Raw genomic sequence first — 15,717 nt, 5'->3', positions numbered from 1 at the left:
TTAGGCCAGAGTGCTGCTATACTTCAGCTATTCTTACTTGTTCCTTAGAGAACGTGAATAATTTAGTATATCTGAGACTAATCTTGAGCCCTTTCTACCTTGTTTGGACATTAGGCAGTCCTAGCATACAGAAAGCAATGAAGGTTGTAATTTTCATCATCCTTTGGGGTGAATTAAGGTGCCATTTCCATTTTTTAAAAACTAAAAATGCTTGATGAACAGAAAATGGCTCTGGGTAATTTACTGCTGGATGTATGCACTCAAACCACCACAGCTGAGCGTGCCAGACCATTGCTTCAGTGCTGAATATTTGAGAATGCTTTAAGGTCTTACTGCTTGGGACCTTATCCTACCATTTTAGACCAGCAAGGGCACAAAGACAGAGCATGTGGAGTTGACTAAGATGCTTGACGTGATGACTGTAAATTGTCCACGTTTTGCAGCTGTAGTAAGGAATGGTGATGACAGCTATGTGGTACACATTTACTTTTGTTTGAAGTCGAATGCCTCTTTCATTCTAGACACACTGCTTTAATCTCCCAAAAGCTGTGCTGGCTTTTGCTACAAGCTCAGTAAATACTGCTTTGCTACAATGTGAAGTTATCTTCAATGTCATGCTAGGAAAAAATGGGAGAAACGCACTTACTCTTGTGAAATGCATGAAGCCACTTCTTGCGGAAATACAGGGAGTCTGCTCCATAGAAATTACAACACTGCTGTTAAAAATGCATGTTTACATTTGAAACATATTATGGAAGCAACCAAGAAAATGTAAAAATCTTGCTCATATTCTTTCTTTATCCATTCTCTAGACTCACTTTGTAATTCCATAGACATGGTAATCAGTGTTTTCCTGTTGTAATTATACAAGACTTTAAAACTTAACATTTATCTGCTTTAAGTAAGATTTTTCACCAACAATAATTTTATTTTCTGCTTTTTAAAATATAAAATTTGCCAGAAGTAGTAAGGAATTTAATCATATTACAAAGTTAAACATATGGACCACTGAAAAACGAGCTGGTTGTTATAGTACGTGTCACAACGAAGTTTTCACTCTGTTCTCCAGTGCAACTGAAGTGAAAATACTTGTGTAGAAAAAGTTAACCAACTTCCTCACCCCCTGCAATAAGAGACTAGGAAACTTTGCTGTGTCAGGTCCTGAACTCACTTAGTTGATGTTCTAATAGCAGTCAGATTTTTACTGCTGCTTGGGGTATCAGGCATTTTTGAGACCTCTCATACAAAACAGTTGATTTTCCTACCTAGTATAGAAAGTCATAGAGGTTCTTAACCTGTAGAGGACAAAAAAAACCAGCCTAGCACATGGAAATTACTGAACTTCGTGAAGAACAGTAACTGAAGTCAGAGTTTTCTGCAAAACTTAGTTCAGTCATTTTACTATACATGACAGCTAGAAGCATACTACAATGTCAAAGGCAAAGAATAACTTCCATTGAGGCATGTATCAATCCATGTATGTAGACATAAGTAAATGCTGTAATTTACAATTGCTAATGAATATCTCCATTGATATTATTTAGCAGAATAACCTTTATCTTTTTTTTAAAGTATTACATGTGCTTTGTCAAATAAAATAAAAGCTTTCACTTTGGGCCGTAATTTGCTAATAGCATTAAAGTCATATTTCAAAAAGGTAGTGATTTTTGCAAGGTAGCCTAAAAGTTTATTAGCAAACTATAATGACTATTCTGATTGCAATTAAAAAGCCCTCCCAAATGGGTCAACACACCTAAGTGCTATCTGCAATCATTTAGATTTTAACATCATGGTTATTACTTATTATCAGGCTGCACAATGAGATATTGATTACTTTTAACCTTTAGATCTAAGAATTCGGGAAAAGTCGAGGTAGTAGCACAGCCTACCTTTCCTGTCTGGTAAACTTATGGCCTTTAGTGGAATTCTAATGATTCCTATTGGCAAGGCAAATCTGAAATTAGTTTATTCTCTTGGCTCATACAGAAATGATGACATATCTAAAAATACTGCATGCATGGCAGATTTGCAGTTATACCTACAAGGGGCTCAATCCTGCAGTGTGCTGAGAGCTTCCTCCGAAGTGATGATCATCATCTTCTCCCACTGACTGTTTCAGCAGCTTCGTGCAGGCACTGACAGATTACCAGACAGACAGAAGGCATCCCGGACCGTGCAGAATACACCGTGTAGGAGCAAAAATCTTCACGTTTTCTAGTTTATAACCAATCCCCTAAGCATATTGTCCAAATATATCACTCTACAGGCAGTTAATCTTTTAATAAGTTTTCTTTATATGGAAAATCTGCTTGGAATAAAGACTGAACTACAATGTGGCTTCAGTAGGTACGCAGGACTCGTTTTAAATGGAACAAAGTAATCCAATTAAACTAATCTGTTTTACAAGTTAAAATGATACGAAGCACATTAATTGATCCTTATAGGCTGCTGCTATTTGAGCCCTCTCTCTGTTTGCGCAGCATTTGGAACCGCTTTGCACATTTGTATCCTCTAACAGCAGAGAACTCCGTCCTCCAGTTCAGGAGAATTATGGGCAAGAGAAACATATAACTGTTATGTGTTAGATTAATTTGCAGAACACTTGGCATTATTATTGCCAAGTAGTCAAATTGTTCCAAGTTGTTCCGGAAGGTTGTTATTAATAGTATGTTTTCTGAGGAAAGTTCTGTCTACTTTTGGAACTGCATTTCTGTTGCCAAGGAAACTCCTTGAAGCACAGCATTCTAGGAGCACACTGCTGCTTTTGTTTGCCAGTATCCTATTCATATCATCTAAGTAAGCACTTTACATACTTCAGCCTCCAGTTTCAAATGTGAAACTTTTTATGTATTTATATTACCACGTTAAATATAGTTTGTGCTTCTTTTTAAACTCGGGTACTCTTGTAAGATTATTTTAACAGTTGCACTAAAGGACAGGGGTTTTTTTTCACAAGTTTGCAATAAATTAGTTTTAATTTGAATAATAGCTCCATAGGTTATAGCACTAGTCCTTAAGTGTTAATTATCTTTTCACTCTGAAATTAATGTACTCATTTCCTACTGACTCCTCTACACCATTATTGAAGTGCTGAGGAAAACATGTCATTGAGTTCTGAGCCAGAACTGTTGTTGTGATTAATCCTGGTCACATGGCCAATCTCTGCCAAAAGATCACTGAAAAAAGGTGACAAAGACAGTGATTTCCTGTCAGCAAAGAGTACGACAGGGCTGTCTAGAAGTGATGCAAATGAGGGAAACTTTCACCACGGTTTGTTTGATCCACTCAGGGCCACAGCACGCTGAGCCAGAGGGAAAGGCACAATGGAGCAGCAGCACACCCAGAGGAGAAAATGAACTGCACCTTCCGAGGAGGGCTAGCTTCCAGGAGGGAAAGAAAAACTGCTGGGAGACTTTTTTCCCCTCCACTTTTTTAGAAAGGCATCCTCAGCTGTGGATGTGCATTTTCCTGTTATTTAATACAGGGAACCGCTTCCCTTTGACGAAACAGTTTAGCAGTTAACCTGGTCAAAAGCCGTGTCAACTGAACGTGTTCAAAATCTTTGCGCTGCTGCGTAAGGGTCTCTTTCCATCTATCGTGGCCATCGTTGCTGAAGACTTACTAGTGCAAGACTTACGGCTTATGTAGTTTGTATTAAAACCACCATACATTACTTGTAATCAGACAGAAAGATATCATTTCTTTTATCTGATATTTTAAAATGTTTCGTTAATTTTATTCTGAACATACTAACAATTTTAACAATCATACTGTACTTATTTAAATGGGGTTTTAATCTAACACAATTAAGTTTTGCAATTAATCTTCTGAGGAAAATGGAAAGAATTATCGTTAACTTTTCTGCCTAGTATACTCATTTCTAATCTCCACAGTTCCAGTAAATACTGATTTGCTTCATTTTTCAACGTTCAAGGTACAGAATTACTCATGTTCCCAGTAAAGGGCTAATTAGCAGAGTTTAAATTCTTTGGGTTTGATCCTCCAGTAACAGCATATGAATACAGCTGAAGTCAATGCAAGTTCTGTGTACTTAGAGCTTATGAGATCAGGCTCACATGCAGTAGATTGAAATGAAATAAACATGATGCATTTGGCATTAAACTCAGCTATTACAGCAGTACAAAGAATCGAGAGCCCAAAAACATGGAAATGCTCCTTTTAATTTTTTCTTAGTTAATAGATAAAGCATTAGACGACAAATAAACTGTCACCAATTCATTCCGTGACTGCCATTTTATCAAACACTAGTTGATTTTCAAAATCATTAGCTAGTTTAAGACTGTAAAGCTGAAATAATTTCGGGCTATGGGAGACCATAGTGAGGAAGAATAGTTTCTCTTTTTGTAAACCTTTGCACTAAAATCTAGGAAATCTAGAGAAAGTCATACATACATATTCAGAGGTAAAAAAAAATATGGCTGTGCTGCTCGTATTATATTAAGGGCAAAATAAAACCTAGTTAAAGAGAGATAATAAGGATCCTAATAAAAAACTATGAAGCTCCTGGAATATTACAAAACAAAATTAAGCTGAGAGTTGACTTAAATCTATATCAAATCTGAAAACAGAGTACTGGGAAAATAGTCTAACCATGAAAATACATTTTATTTTCCCATATGCAATTTTAGCATTTATATATTACGTTATGCTGCTTTAATGTATGCTTTTCCCTTCCGATTTACCTGTTTTATCCTTGCTCCTTCCCATTCATAGACTCCTTAGGGGCAATGATTACTGTTGGTAATAGTGATACCACAGGTTCCCTGGCAGAGGCGGCTTGCTGAGCTGGCTCAGAGGTGCAATTACTTGTCAGGTCAATAACTGAGAAGAGGGATCTGTGGGTTTAGGAGAATCCACCAAAATGCAGAGAGTGCAATTAGCAGGTTCACATTTGAAGCTGGAACTGATAAAGAATGACTGAAGCAAGATCTGTGTTTTCATAACACCCCACATCACTGAGGAATTCTGATAATAATAGCTGCCTGAATTTCTCTTTACCGATTTCTTTCCCCACAGACCAGAATGGCTGTGTTCACTGTGAAGTGTAGGCAGTGCTCCTGCCCCTTAGCTGTGAGCACTAGACCATCCACGACTCTGTATAAGAGCCTCCAAATAAAAAGGGTGTCACTATTGATTAGAAGAGAGGTTTACTAGGCTAGTTTTACAAAACTATTAATACTGGGTTTGAGGGCATGATTTATTTTTACACGATTATCTGAAATTAAGGATGATAAAGACTTAGTGATTTACCTGATCTCTCCTTTGCTAGTGCAAGACTGTTCCCTCAGTTACATTTGCTAATGTTTTCTTTTGTCTACTTCTAAATGTCTGAAATTATGGGGCTTTCAACACTTCTTCAGGAGGTGGCTGGTTTTTTTTTTTTTGAAAGGCTAATAGATCTTAATGCTATGCACTCAAGCTTTTTACATTACCTGCAAGTACTCCTCCTGCTTTATGGACACTCCTTAGTCATCTCTTAACCAAACTCCACATTTCTAGTTAAGTCTTTCCTTCAATCCTTAACAATTTGCTTGCTGCTTTCACTAGAAAGGTATATGCAGAGAATATTCACCACAGGAGGGCAGGCAGTCTGTTTCTACCCTTCTTCAAGTGGTTTTGCAGTGACCAGGTAGGTGCTTTTGAGATGGGGGCTCTACTAATTAGCAGATGCCCTCCCTGCAGAAACTGCAGAGCAAATAAGCTGCCTGTGCTTTGCAAGCAGTGCTGGTTTCTCTGTGCGGTCTGTGTGTCAGCTTTCAGAAGTGTCATGCCTATCATAATACAGAATTTCATAATATTAAGAGACGATTAGTTCCCATTTTGAATATACAATATTCCTCATTTTGCTACCATACGGTACTGCAAAATAATTCTTAAATTATTGCCCTCTTTTATTCTTCTCACCATGCATTATTACACCAACCTTACCATCTATAATTATTCTTAATGGTTACATTTGGATATCAGAAAGGGAAGTATCCTAAATAGCACCTAAAATACTCAGGCTGGCTGCTTAAGCTTTGTTCCTATTCATATTGATGAATGGATTGTTTCCTTAAAATTTATGTTTATTGATTTTTTTAGTATAGGACTAAAACCAGTGGTTAGATTAGGCATGGTACAAGCTGGTCTCATAGGGACAGGCACTACCAAAACACCTTATTTTATATTTGCAAGAAACTTTTTACCCATTTCTGACATTGTTTATTTCTGAGCCTAGCAAGGGCCAGGACTGTTAATGTATGATTAAGTCTCATTAAGTATTTAGAAAGTTAGGAAAAAGACATTAGCAAAAATAAGAAATTATTGTCGAAGCAAGAAATGGAGGCCACTGAATTAAACTCACTTGCAGCCTAAAATAGTTTGGACCTGAACCATATTTCCATTTATAAACATACTTTTACTCATGTGACAACCCTTTCTCGCTGGGTATTTTAAATAAAAGGACTGAAATTAGAAAGAATAAAATGCAAGAAGACCATCAAGAAATTAGGATGCCAAAGCAAGGAAAAATAAATTCTATTTAAGAAATTATCAAATCATGCAATCATAGAAGAAAGAAAACAACTTCTATTTGACCTTGAATGTACCATTCATTCGACAAGAAATAAAAAAAAGCTAGAGGGTAGTTGTTTCTTGTCATTATACTGTTGCTGATTCTGTGGTTAGTTATTAATTTTATTTTTTATGATTCACAATCTGCTCTTTGAAATATGCCATATGCTCAAAGCAATTCAAGGATGACAACTGTCAGAATTACTCCAATAAAAATTGCCTAAATGAGGAAGATTTACTGCAGCCTGATATTTCTGTCGAAAGCCCCTCCTTTCTTTCCCCCACCGCCCCTCAGACCAGTAGACTACAGCTTCTCAGACACACAGTGAAGCCTGAATCAATTTTAGGATCAAATCACACGTTTTGAGGAACTTCTTAAAAGTACTGTCTATCTAAAAGAAGTGATAAAGCTTCTGGGCTAAGGCTGCTATGACAAATAAGAGAAACCATGTGTCTGTGTGTGTATATATATATGTGTGTGTGTGTGTGTGTGTGTGTGTGTTAGATGAAGACCCTATAATCAACATGCAAGTTCAAAATCATTTTGCTGAAATCACAAGCAAGTGTGATGACTTAACATGACAATGTCTGCTTTATGTATAACTAATAAAAACTAAATTGGAAGAGTCCTGTAACCTGGCAGCAGCAAACCAAAATCAAGGCAGATTTCTTTCTTCCCAGAAGAGGTCTGAAAGGTGGATAAAAATCCAGCTGAAAGCTCCAATCAAAACACATTTTGTTAAATGCTACCATTTCATTTTTTTCCTTCATTTTGTTTCAGTCTATTTATTAATGCAGTTTCATTTATTTCTATTCATCTTGAAGACAAATCTTTGTCCTTCTATAGAATTACAACAAATAGAATGTGATAAAGGGAACTTTCTTGCAATTATGATGTCGGTGCAGCCTGTCAGCGCACAGGGGATGGAAATGAGGTTGGGGACAGGGAAGGGAATTCTAATAGACACCATGATACATACAATGAACGCAGCGATATCCTGTGAGAGAAAGACTTGTCAAGCTAATCAGATCTTCTATAGCTAGGTAAAGGCAGTAACGGTAGCGCTAACCTTGTAAAGATGCTGCTGCTGCTCCTCTGACATCATCAGGTCATGGCTGTCCATCACAATGGATTCCATGTCAATCAGCCAATCCCAGAGCTCCTGGTATTCTGAATCAAAGTCCAAAAGGCTGTAGATAAGGAACAAAATGTATTATGCATAAATACTGTGTAGTTGTTAAAGTCTTGTATTAGAATAATATATTCTTGAAAACTCATGATGTTCCTAGTTATATTTCTAAAGAGACATTCTGTATTTATACAGAGTGGATGAAAATGAAAACTGAAATCCAATTTAAGCCAGTGCCATGACCTAAATTCAGTGGCTGATGCCAAATCCTGACAACTGTTGGCATACTGCATTTGCTTCAAAAATTTTGAAACAGAAATCCCCCCCTAGATGTTGTTCTTTAATGGTCTTTAAAGTGCTGACTTTATATTGAGCAAACTGCGACAATCATAATTCATACAAAAATATTATTTTCATCAAAAAATGACTCAATCCATTCAGCCATCCCTCTGCTGTCTATCTGCCTGTCTCTGTAAATATCCTACATTTATTTTCATGGATGAGTAGCTAGCATTTCAACTTAGCGCCTTAAGATAGGCTTGAGTGAATATGGTAAGCCAGTGAGAACTAAGGCCAGATACAGTATTAGACAGGTGTTCCCTACAGACATGTAAGAAACAAAGGTAAGGACAGGAAGTCAAAACAATGAATCCTTGAATAGCCAGCAATCATTAAAATTCAAAGGAGGATCACTACGGTTTTCAACAAAATAAATCATTAGAATAAGGAGCTTAAAAGGATTAATGTGATTCTCTATTGAAAGCCTAGTGAATAAGTAAAGCATAGATTCTTCTAAAACACTGTGATACAAGACAGAAGGTACATGCTGAAAAACTGCACATTCGTCAAAAAGATACCCCTTGAAAAGGGATCTTCAAACTTGCAAAATTGGAACTAACAAAAGCCTTGTCAGTAGTATAAAAAAAACCCCATATTGATCAAACAATAGTGCCTGTTCCACTAAAGCTAATTTTGCCAATTATTAACAACTTTTTTAGCAACCCCATTAAAAAAATTAGTAGTATTTCAACAGAGAAACAATAAACTAAACATGTTTTTAATGTTATTAATACTATCGCAGTTTCAGTTGTTATTAACTAGAGCACCATATGCATGGTAATTTTGAAAGCTTATAGATAAAGTTGTGACAAGTAGAACTGTCTTTCTGCAAACAAGCAAGCAAGCAAGAGAGAAGAAAGCATTTGCCTTCTGTGGTATTATTTTCAATGAGTTGACAACAAAGGAAGTCTTGTATAATGCACAAGTGTTGATTCCTGCTTCTGAAGTAACTCTCTAGTTTAATCCACTGTACTTAGTATACTTTTACTCAATAATTTATGAGGTGCACTTACTTAAAATTGCCTGCTGCCCTGAGAAGGTAAGCAATGATGCTATTATAAAGAAGAGCAAGCATAAAAGGGCAAGTTACTATTGTTGAAATATAATAGTTTCATTTGGAGTTCAGGGCTTTTCTCCTGCTTCAGGAGGTATTTGACTCAGATATCATTTTGAAACAAAAATAAAACTAAGCTCCATTTTGAATGGTATATTTGCAGTGACACTGAATCTTTATCCCTTCCTCAGAAAGCTGTATAACCATTCTGTATCTTCAGTATCTACTGCTCCTTTTTTTCCCCTCTATTTTATCCAAATATTATCCAAAGTCATAAAACTGACAGGCAGTTATTAAAACATATGTTTTATGATGTAAGAGGCTAGATTTCATCCCATATAAATCGGTACAGATTCAGTTGGACTTGGACGGTTTGTACCAGTGAAAAATCTAAATTAAGATAGGAAGATGACGGGAAACAAAGCCTACATCCAACGTTCATGACCTGCTGCTGCCAGGATGGGATGGGATGCCTTTGGAAAATGCACCAGGAAGTGGACTGGGATTTTACTGTAATAGGCAGAAGATGTGCTGGATCCAAACACCTGCTTTGCGTCTATAGAGCCACATCTTGGGTACAGTCCAAACTGGTCCATTTATTGATGTAACAGAATGAATCGATCCTTTAAAGATACACAAAAGCACTTTTCCTTGACCTTTATAAAACCCAGTTAAGCACTAGGAAACAGCTGAACATTTTGATTTCTAGCTAAAGTTCTAAACAGGAACCCAAAACGAAGAGTGAGAGAAACAGGATTCACTGGAAAAAGCCCAGGAAGGGATGCAAGATGTAATGGGTTTTTTTTTCCCCTCATAGTTTACATACTGTGCCTATTCTCTTTTTTTGTTTTCTGCTGTAAAGTAAAGTAATCTGGGAGCATTTTTAAGCAAACTGTCTATGGCAGTTATTTGCCTGAGCCTGAAGATAGTGAAGTTGGCCTACAAAGCATCATCAATATTTGTTTTAAATTTGATTGCAATGTTTTTAATAGGTCTAAAGTAACTCTGATATTAAAAAAAAGCTTTGTTTTTAAAATGAATGCCTTACATCTAAATGGATGGATCTACTGATTACTATTAAATTACTATTTGGAAGAGGATGTAATTACTAAGCCACTAAAAAGATATTCAGGAAATCCAGCAATTGCAGGATCAGTGACAGGTTAAGATTAAAATGTACCTGTCAGTATTTCTGTGGTATATTGAATATTTCTTCTTTATTCAGAATCTATTTTTTCTGGGCTTAGCAAATCTTTTTTTCCTATTGCTACAGGGAGAATCAGGGAAAGCATAACTTCTGAAATACTGATGTGTGTAACAGATGCAAGAACTATAGAAAAGATCTAATTTTTGTTGATTATCCGAATCCACCAATCACTAAAAAAGGAATAAATTAGGTCATCTGTTTATTGCAAAAAAATATTCCTCCATTGAAAGTACCCAAACACTGCCAACAAGAATGCTATAATATTAGTTAAAGGGCAGGTAACTACAGATTCCTTAATATAGGTTTGTTGGTTAATAAGCTAAAACCATTAGCTACATAATAACTAAAATGACATTAAGAAGTATATTTTATTTTGGTAAACAGGGAATCAGATATGCAGAGTTGCATGTCTAATCCCTTGAACCCTAAACATATTTCTTAAAATGTGGACATCAATTTATTATTTTGAATGAAAATTCATGAGCACCTTTCTCATGAGAAAACCAGTTCATCTGTGGCATTACTAAATAAAAAGGCATGTGAAGCTATTTCCCTCAGCCTTTTTCCCCATGTTTAACACACACTTCCAGTTTGTATTATTTCTTTGATGGCATACCTCACATGGTATTTAGAAGTACTGTAAACACACTGGTATGCCTACCAAAAAAATTCAGCCAGACAAAAAGTTCTTCCAAGTTTCTGGGTCATCATTTTTTGGAACTGCTTTCCATTCACATGTTTTTATTAGGAGGATATAGGATGAATCAAAGTTCTGACCTTAACAGCTTTAAAATTGCCTTATATTCTGTGCATACTTGAAGGCCCCTCTAATGCATTTATCTCAAAGCCTCATCCATGAAGGCCCAATACCAGGTGACAACAGGATCCCAGGGTCTGGCCTCCATATTGTGGCATCGTGCTGTAAATATCGTATCCATATATCCCAATAGTACTTGTATAAGCTCCTCCCCAGTTTTGAGGGGATGCAGTACTTCCAGACAGATTTGCTATAACATTTTGCAGCTACTCTCAACTACTCTTGGTTACCTCTTGCTGCCTGGCTAGCTGGTGTTCTCCTGCAGTGGATATTCATCCTCTTCTCTTTCATTGTCACTTTAGCCATTTCCATGCAGATACATGCAAGCCCTCTCTGTCACTGTTGTAACAAGATCGCTGTTCTGCAGGAAATCTCCTGTTCTTTACACACCCACTAGCATCACCCTATTCTGCAGATACTACCTTACCTATCTCAGTTTAGCTATTTCTACCCAAAGTCACCTCCCAAATCTCTCCCCCCACTATATAAACAATTCTCCATCTACAATAACTCTTGTGCTCACTGTAGACACTCTTCTTTCTCCTAAGTCAAACTTCCACAACAGCCAATGGACAGATACCCTAATTTTCCCACTTACGCAAATGGCCCCTTCTCTGTAGAGATCTCAGTCTCTAGCTAGGTCATCCTACTCTGGAATTTCTGTCCACAGTTTTTCTGTCCACATTTTTTATGCAGTAGGGAAATGTTGTATCAACTGTATTTTCAAATAGCTGAAAGGCATTTGCATTGTGTTCAATGCAATACCTCAGACCGGTTCAACTGGAAATTTTCTATCTTAATTCAGCCCACTCTAGTTTCTATAATGGCTGAATACATGGTATTGTATTTGTCTCCTTCTGGTCCTTTGGCCCCTTAAGCTGCTGTTGAGCCTCTAAGGGCTGGGATGGCCATAAGGACCCAGAAAGGTGGCCACAGCACAGAAAAGGTAGGGAACACTAGTAGATTACCATTCCCAGTAATAAGCATGTAATTATGAGTGCAAACAAGTGCATTTAAGAGCCTATTTGCTTTACACATATGGCACATAGAGTTACAAACAGGATTTTTCCGTGTGGCTTAAAGCTTTATATCCCCTGTCCTCAATAAAATCAAATGTCTGTTGATATCTTACTGTCCAACATCCTCCACAAAATTCCAACCTTAAGTCTTGCTCACATTCAACTGTGGCTGCAAAATTAGAAGCTGTTTTTGAACATGTAGCCCCCAGTGCACATTTATATACATATACACACCAATTCTGAACAAATTATTTTTATGGTTGGCACTAGCTGCACTGGCGTGTTTGAGAATCTGACAGATTTCTGCATATGTAATCAAGATCTCAGTAATCCTACATAATTAGCCCACATCAACTTTTCTAAAACAGTCATCTTTCCGTATAATAAGAGGGGATGTTTACAAGGCTCATTTATCTTTACAGTTGGTAATTTAATAAAACTGTGTTTCCAAGACTTCAACATTGAGTTAACAATTGGAAAAGAAAGTTCTGGAGACAAAGAACTCATGAACACCTTGGTCAATGACTTTCCTTGCATAGGAAACTGCAGGCAAAAGTTCTACTGTATTTACTGGTTACAAGAAAACTTCTATCAGGATGAGGGTGTACCCAAACAACGAGAACTAGTTGGCTCCTTTGAACTGCTTTTGCCCCACACTATTATGAACTCACAGGTATGTTCTTTGTTCATTTAGGGCAGCTAGCAGTTGCAAGATACAGTTTTCAAAAGACCTTCAAGAAAAATTCTTAAAGCAGAACTACAAGTTTTCTTGGTTGTGAAAAAGGGAGGGGCAGCAAGATTTCATTTTAGCATAGTCCAGTGATTAATTTGTCCAAGATTTTTTGCTCAAACTATTAAGAAAGAGGGCTTTTTATATACACTTACATATATAAGGGGGGGGGAGGTAATGTGTGTTTACATTTATTAAAAAACAGACTGAGAAGACCAAGTTGAATTAAAACAGTTACAATTAAAGCTTTCTAGTACAAAATTGGGATGTTTGAACTGGTGAACTATAAGTGAATGGCTTGACATTCATATTTCCTAGTCACTAGTAGAATAATGATTATAGAGAATTGTCTTGCAGAGATATTAATACATTATAAAGATGCTTCCTTGGAAGATGCTAAGAAATCAAAAGATATGAAGCCATTGGAGGAGAAAAGCCTGAAGCAAAAGGATACATTACATTTTTTTTAAATCAAAATAATGGATTGCTATTAGATAATGTTAGGTAGTCCTATGAACAAACCATGATTTGGATAAATTATCCAGAACGCATTATTTTTTGGATTCAGATATGAAAAAAATAAATATATAGAGAGGGTTTTCCTGTGCATCTTGGCCTAGGAAGAAAAATCCTGGTTAACTAGAAGTAAGAAAGAGTATATCATGTAAAAAAAAAATACAGATCAGTGAGAATAAAACAACAAAAAGAATAGTTCCCTACCCATTACTTCCCACTGTGTGAACTTTTGACATATCAGCAAACTCTTCCTTTCGCTTGCTACTACTGTTGTACTGTTCACTGTACAGCTTTAAGGACATCTGTTCAACAGCATCTCTTTGTGCTTCCAGATAGCATAGCTGAACCTCAGCCTAGAAAAAGAAAACAAAGAGAAAAAAAAAACATAACAGAACTTTTTTTGAAAAAAATTCAGAAAGAATGCATTTAAAACAAATACTTTTGGACTGAAACAATTTTAACCAAATGATTCACACCATCATTATTCTCCTTGCATGATAGTAAAAAAGGCTGAACCATTAAGTAAGAGAAAAGTACAGTGTATTCCCAAATGCTAGAACGGAACTATTTAGGTTTCTATTAGAGAATGTGCTATATATTCCATGAGATGTATATCCAATCAAATGTGTAATAAAAATGTCTGGACATGAATGAAAAAAATATTAGAAATCACGCACTATAACAGAACAGGTAAATACATAAAATTACATTTCTTACAGGCTTCAAGACTGATCTTGTTAACACATTGCCTGTGCTTCATAATTAAGGAAAGCCATATTGCTATAGGTATTTTTGTTGTAGATAGTAAGTGTAAGCAAAACCAAGCAAATTGGCATTATTCACATTCTGCTTTCTCATATCTGGCATCCACTGATTACTCAGCAATTCTAATTGCAAGGAAAAAGGCAATAAGCGAGATGTGCTGTTTTCCATCAGACTCTGTGCCTGGACAGAAGAATGTTGAATAATATTTGGCATCATAACTTATTGAATAGACACTTTATTTATTGCAGCTGTGGTGATCAGTTTGATTCTGGGGCTCAGAGAATACCAGAATACCAGATGATAAAAGGATGAATCTGCTGTTTGCCACACTTGCCCCTAGGAACAGGACAAAGAACAGAGGGTAGAGTAGTTTCAAAAGCACTTTGGGACCAATATGCTATTGTTTTCTTTTAATATGCTTCACCGAAGAAAAACGCATTACAAATTCTGATAATGCCTCAAAAACTGCTACTTCTGTGTAACTACATACTCTTATTTCCATTAGGAGGGGAACGCCTGCTTAACTATTTGGTGCTAGGTCAAGTAAATGCAACAAGCATGGAAGAAATTTTGTATAAGGACTCTCTTGATTTCTACTGCGGGAGGCAGGGGAGTGAAGAGTTTGCTTGGCTGCTGACAGCACGACAGAGTTACCAACCTCGGGAACAATGGCAGCTGTAAGGAGAAAGCAGTGAAAGGGCTAGAGAGGAGAAGGGAAATCTGCAAAATCTAGGAAAAACGCAGGCAAGCGAAGGGAAATAGGCACTGAAGAATGTCAGTAGGGAAAGGCTGAAGGAAGGTTGGAATGTCTTATAAGCTTGTGGTAATAACAGTTATGTATATTTGCTTATGCCTTGCCTTGGTGCAATTTTTGGTGAGTAATAACGTAGCTGATTTTGAAATTACATTTCCTTTTAAAATTTCTCTTTCAAACATTTACAGCTTTCTCTCTCAGTTGCTTCTTACAGTGAGATTTGTTATGTTTGGCAGTAAACCCCAATATGTTTTTGAGAAATTAAAAAAAAAAAACCCAACAAAAAATACTAGCAATTTTCCAAGGACACAAGGATAAAAATTCCAGGTAAACCATGCAGGTCTTTTAGTGTGTACATAAATGAAATACAAGGCTTTCATACCTATTCTAAAATAGTGGAAAATTAAACCACAGAGGGTTACCAATGAAGAAACATTACCTGAATACAAGACTAACTAGTTGGGACTGTCCAGTTAGAGTAAACCATTAAGGCTTGAGAGAGCTACAAAACATGCTCTTTCAGAAACTATAATTAAAACTGCTGTTTATATAACTCAGAAATGAACAAAAGCAGCAAATAAACAAACATCATCACCTTCCTGTTCCCCTTCCACCCCCAAGTACGTTGTCCTTTAAGTTGATAAACAATCCCCTTCCATAGTATACAGGGGTTCCTGATCAAATTCCTTCTTTGGAAGGATTCTTCACCAGTAAGGATAATCTTCCAGCTGAGTATTTTGTATTGTCTACATAAGGCTATGAATTTGTTCTTTCGATTTATTCTTACCAGAAAGCAGTTATTCACTGGTT

At 36.5% G+C, this 15,717-nt stretch overlaps 1 protein-coding gene across 1 annotated transcript in view; it reads right to left on the bottom strand.

Moving 5' to 3' along the window:
* Nucleotides 1-15,717, bottom strand: part of AKAP6 (A-kinase anchoring protein 6) — a 227,162-nt gene that overhangs the window by 69,683 nt on the left and 141,762 nt on the right. Inside the window, exons 7-8 of the mRNA XM_072865482.1 lie at nt 13,593-13,741; nt 7,647-7,767 (exon numbers count right to left, since the gene is read on the bottom strand). Coding sequence (XP_072721583.1) covers nt 7,647-7,767; nt 13,593-13,741 — 270 coding nt within the window. The remainder of the gene's footprint in view (nt 1-7,646; nt 7,768-13,592; nt 13,742-15,717) is intronic.

This window comes from Ciconia boyciana, chromosome 6 (genome assembly GCF_034638445.1).
Source record: "Ciconia boyciana chromosome 6, ASM3463844v1, whole genome shotgun sequence".
Lineage (NCBI taxonomy): Eukaryota > Metazoa > Chordata > Aves > Ciconiiformes > Ciconiidae > Ciconia > Ciconia boyciana.
Note: the sequence above shows the minus strand (reverse complement) of the source record. Positions and strands in the feature narration are given on the sequence as shown.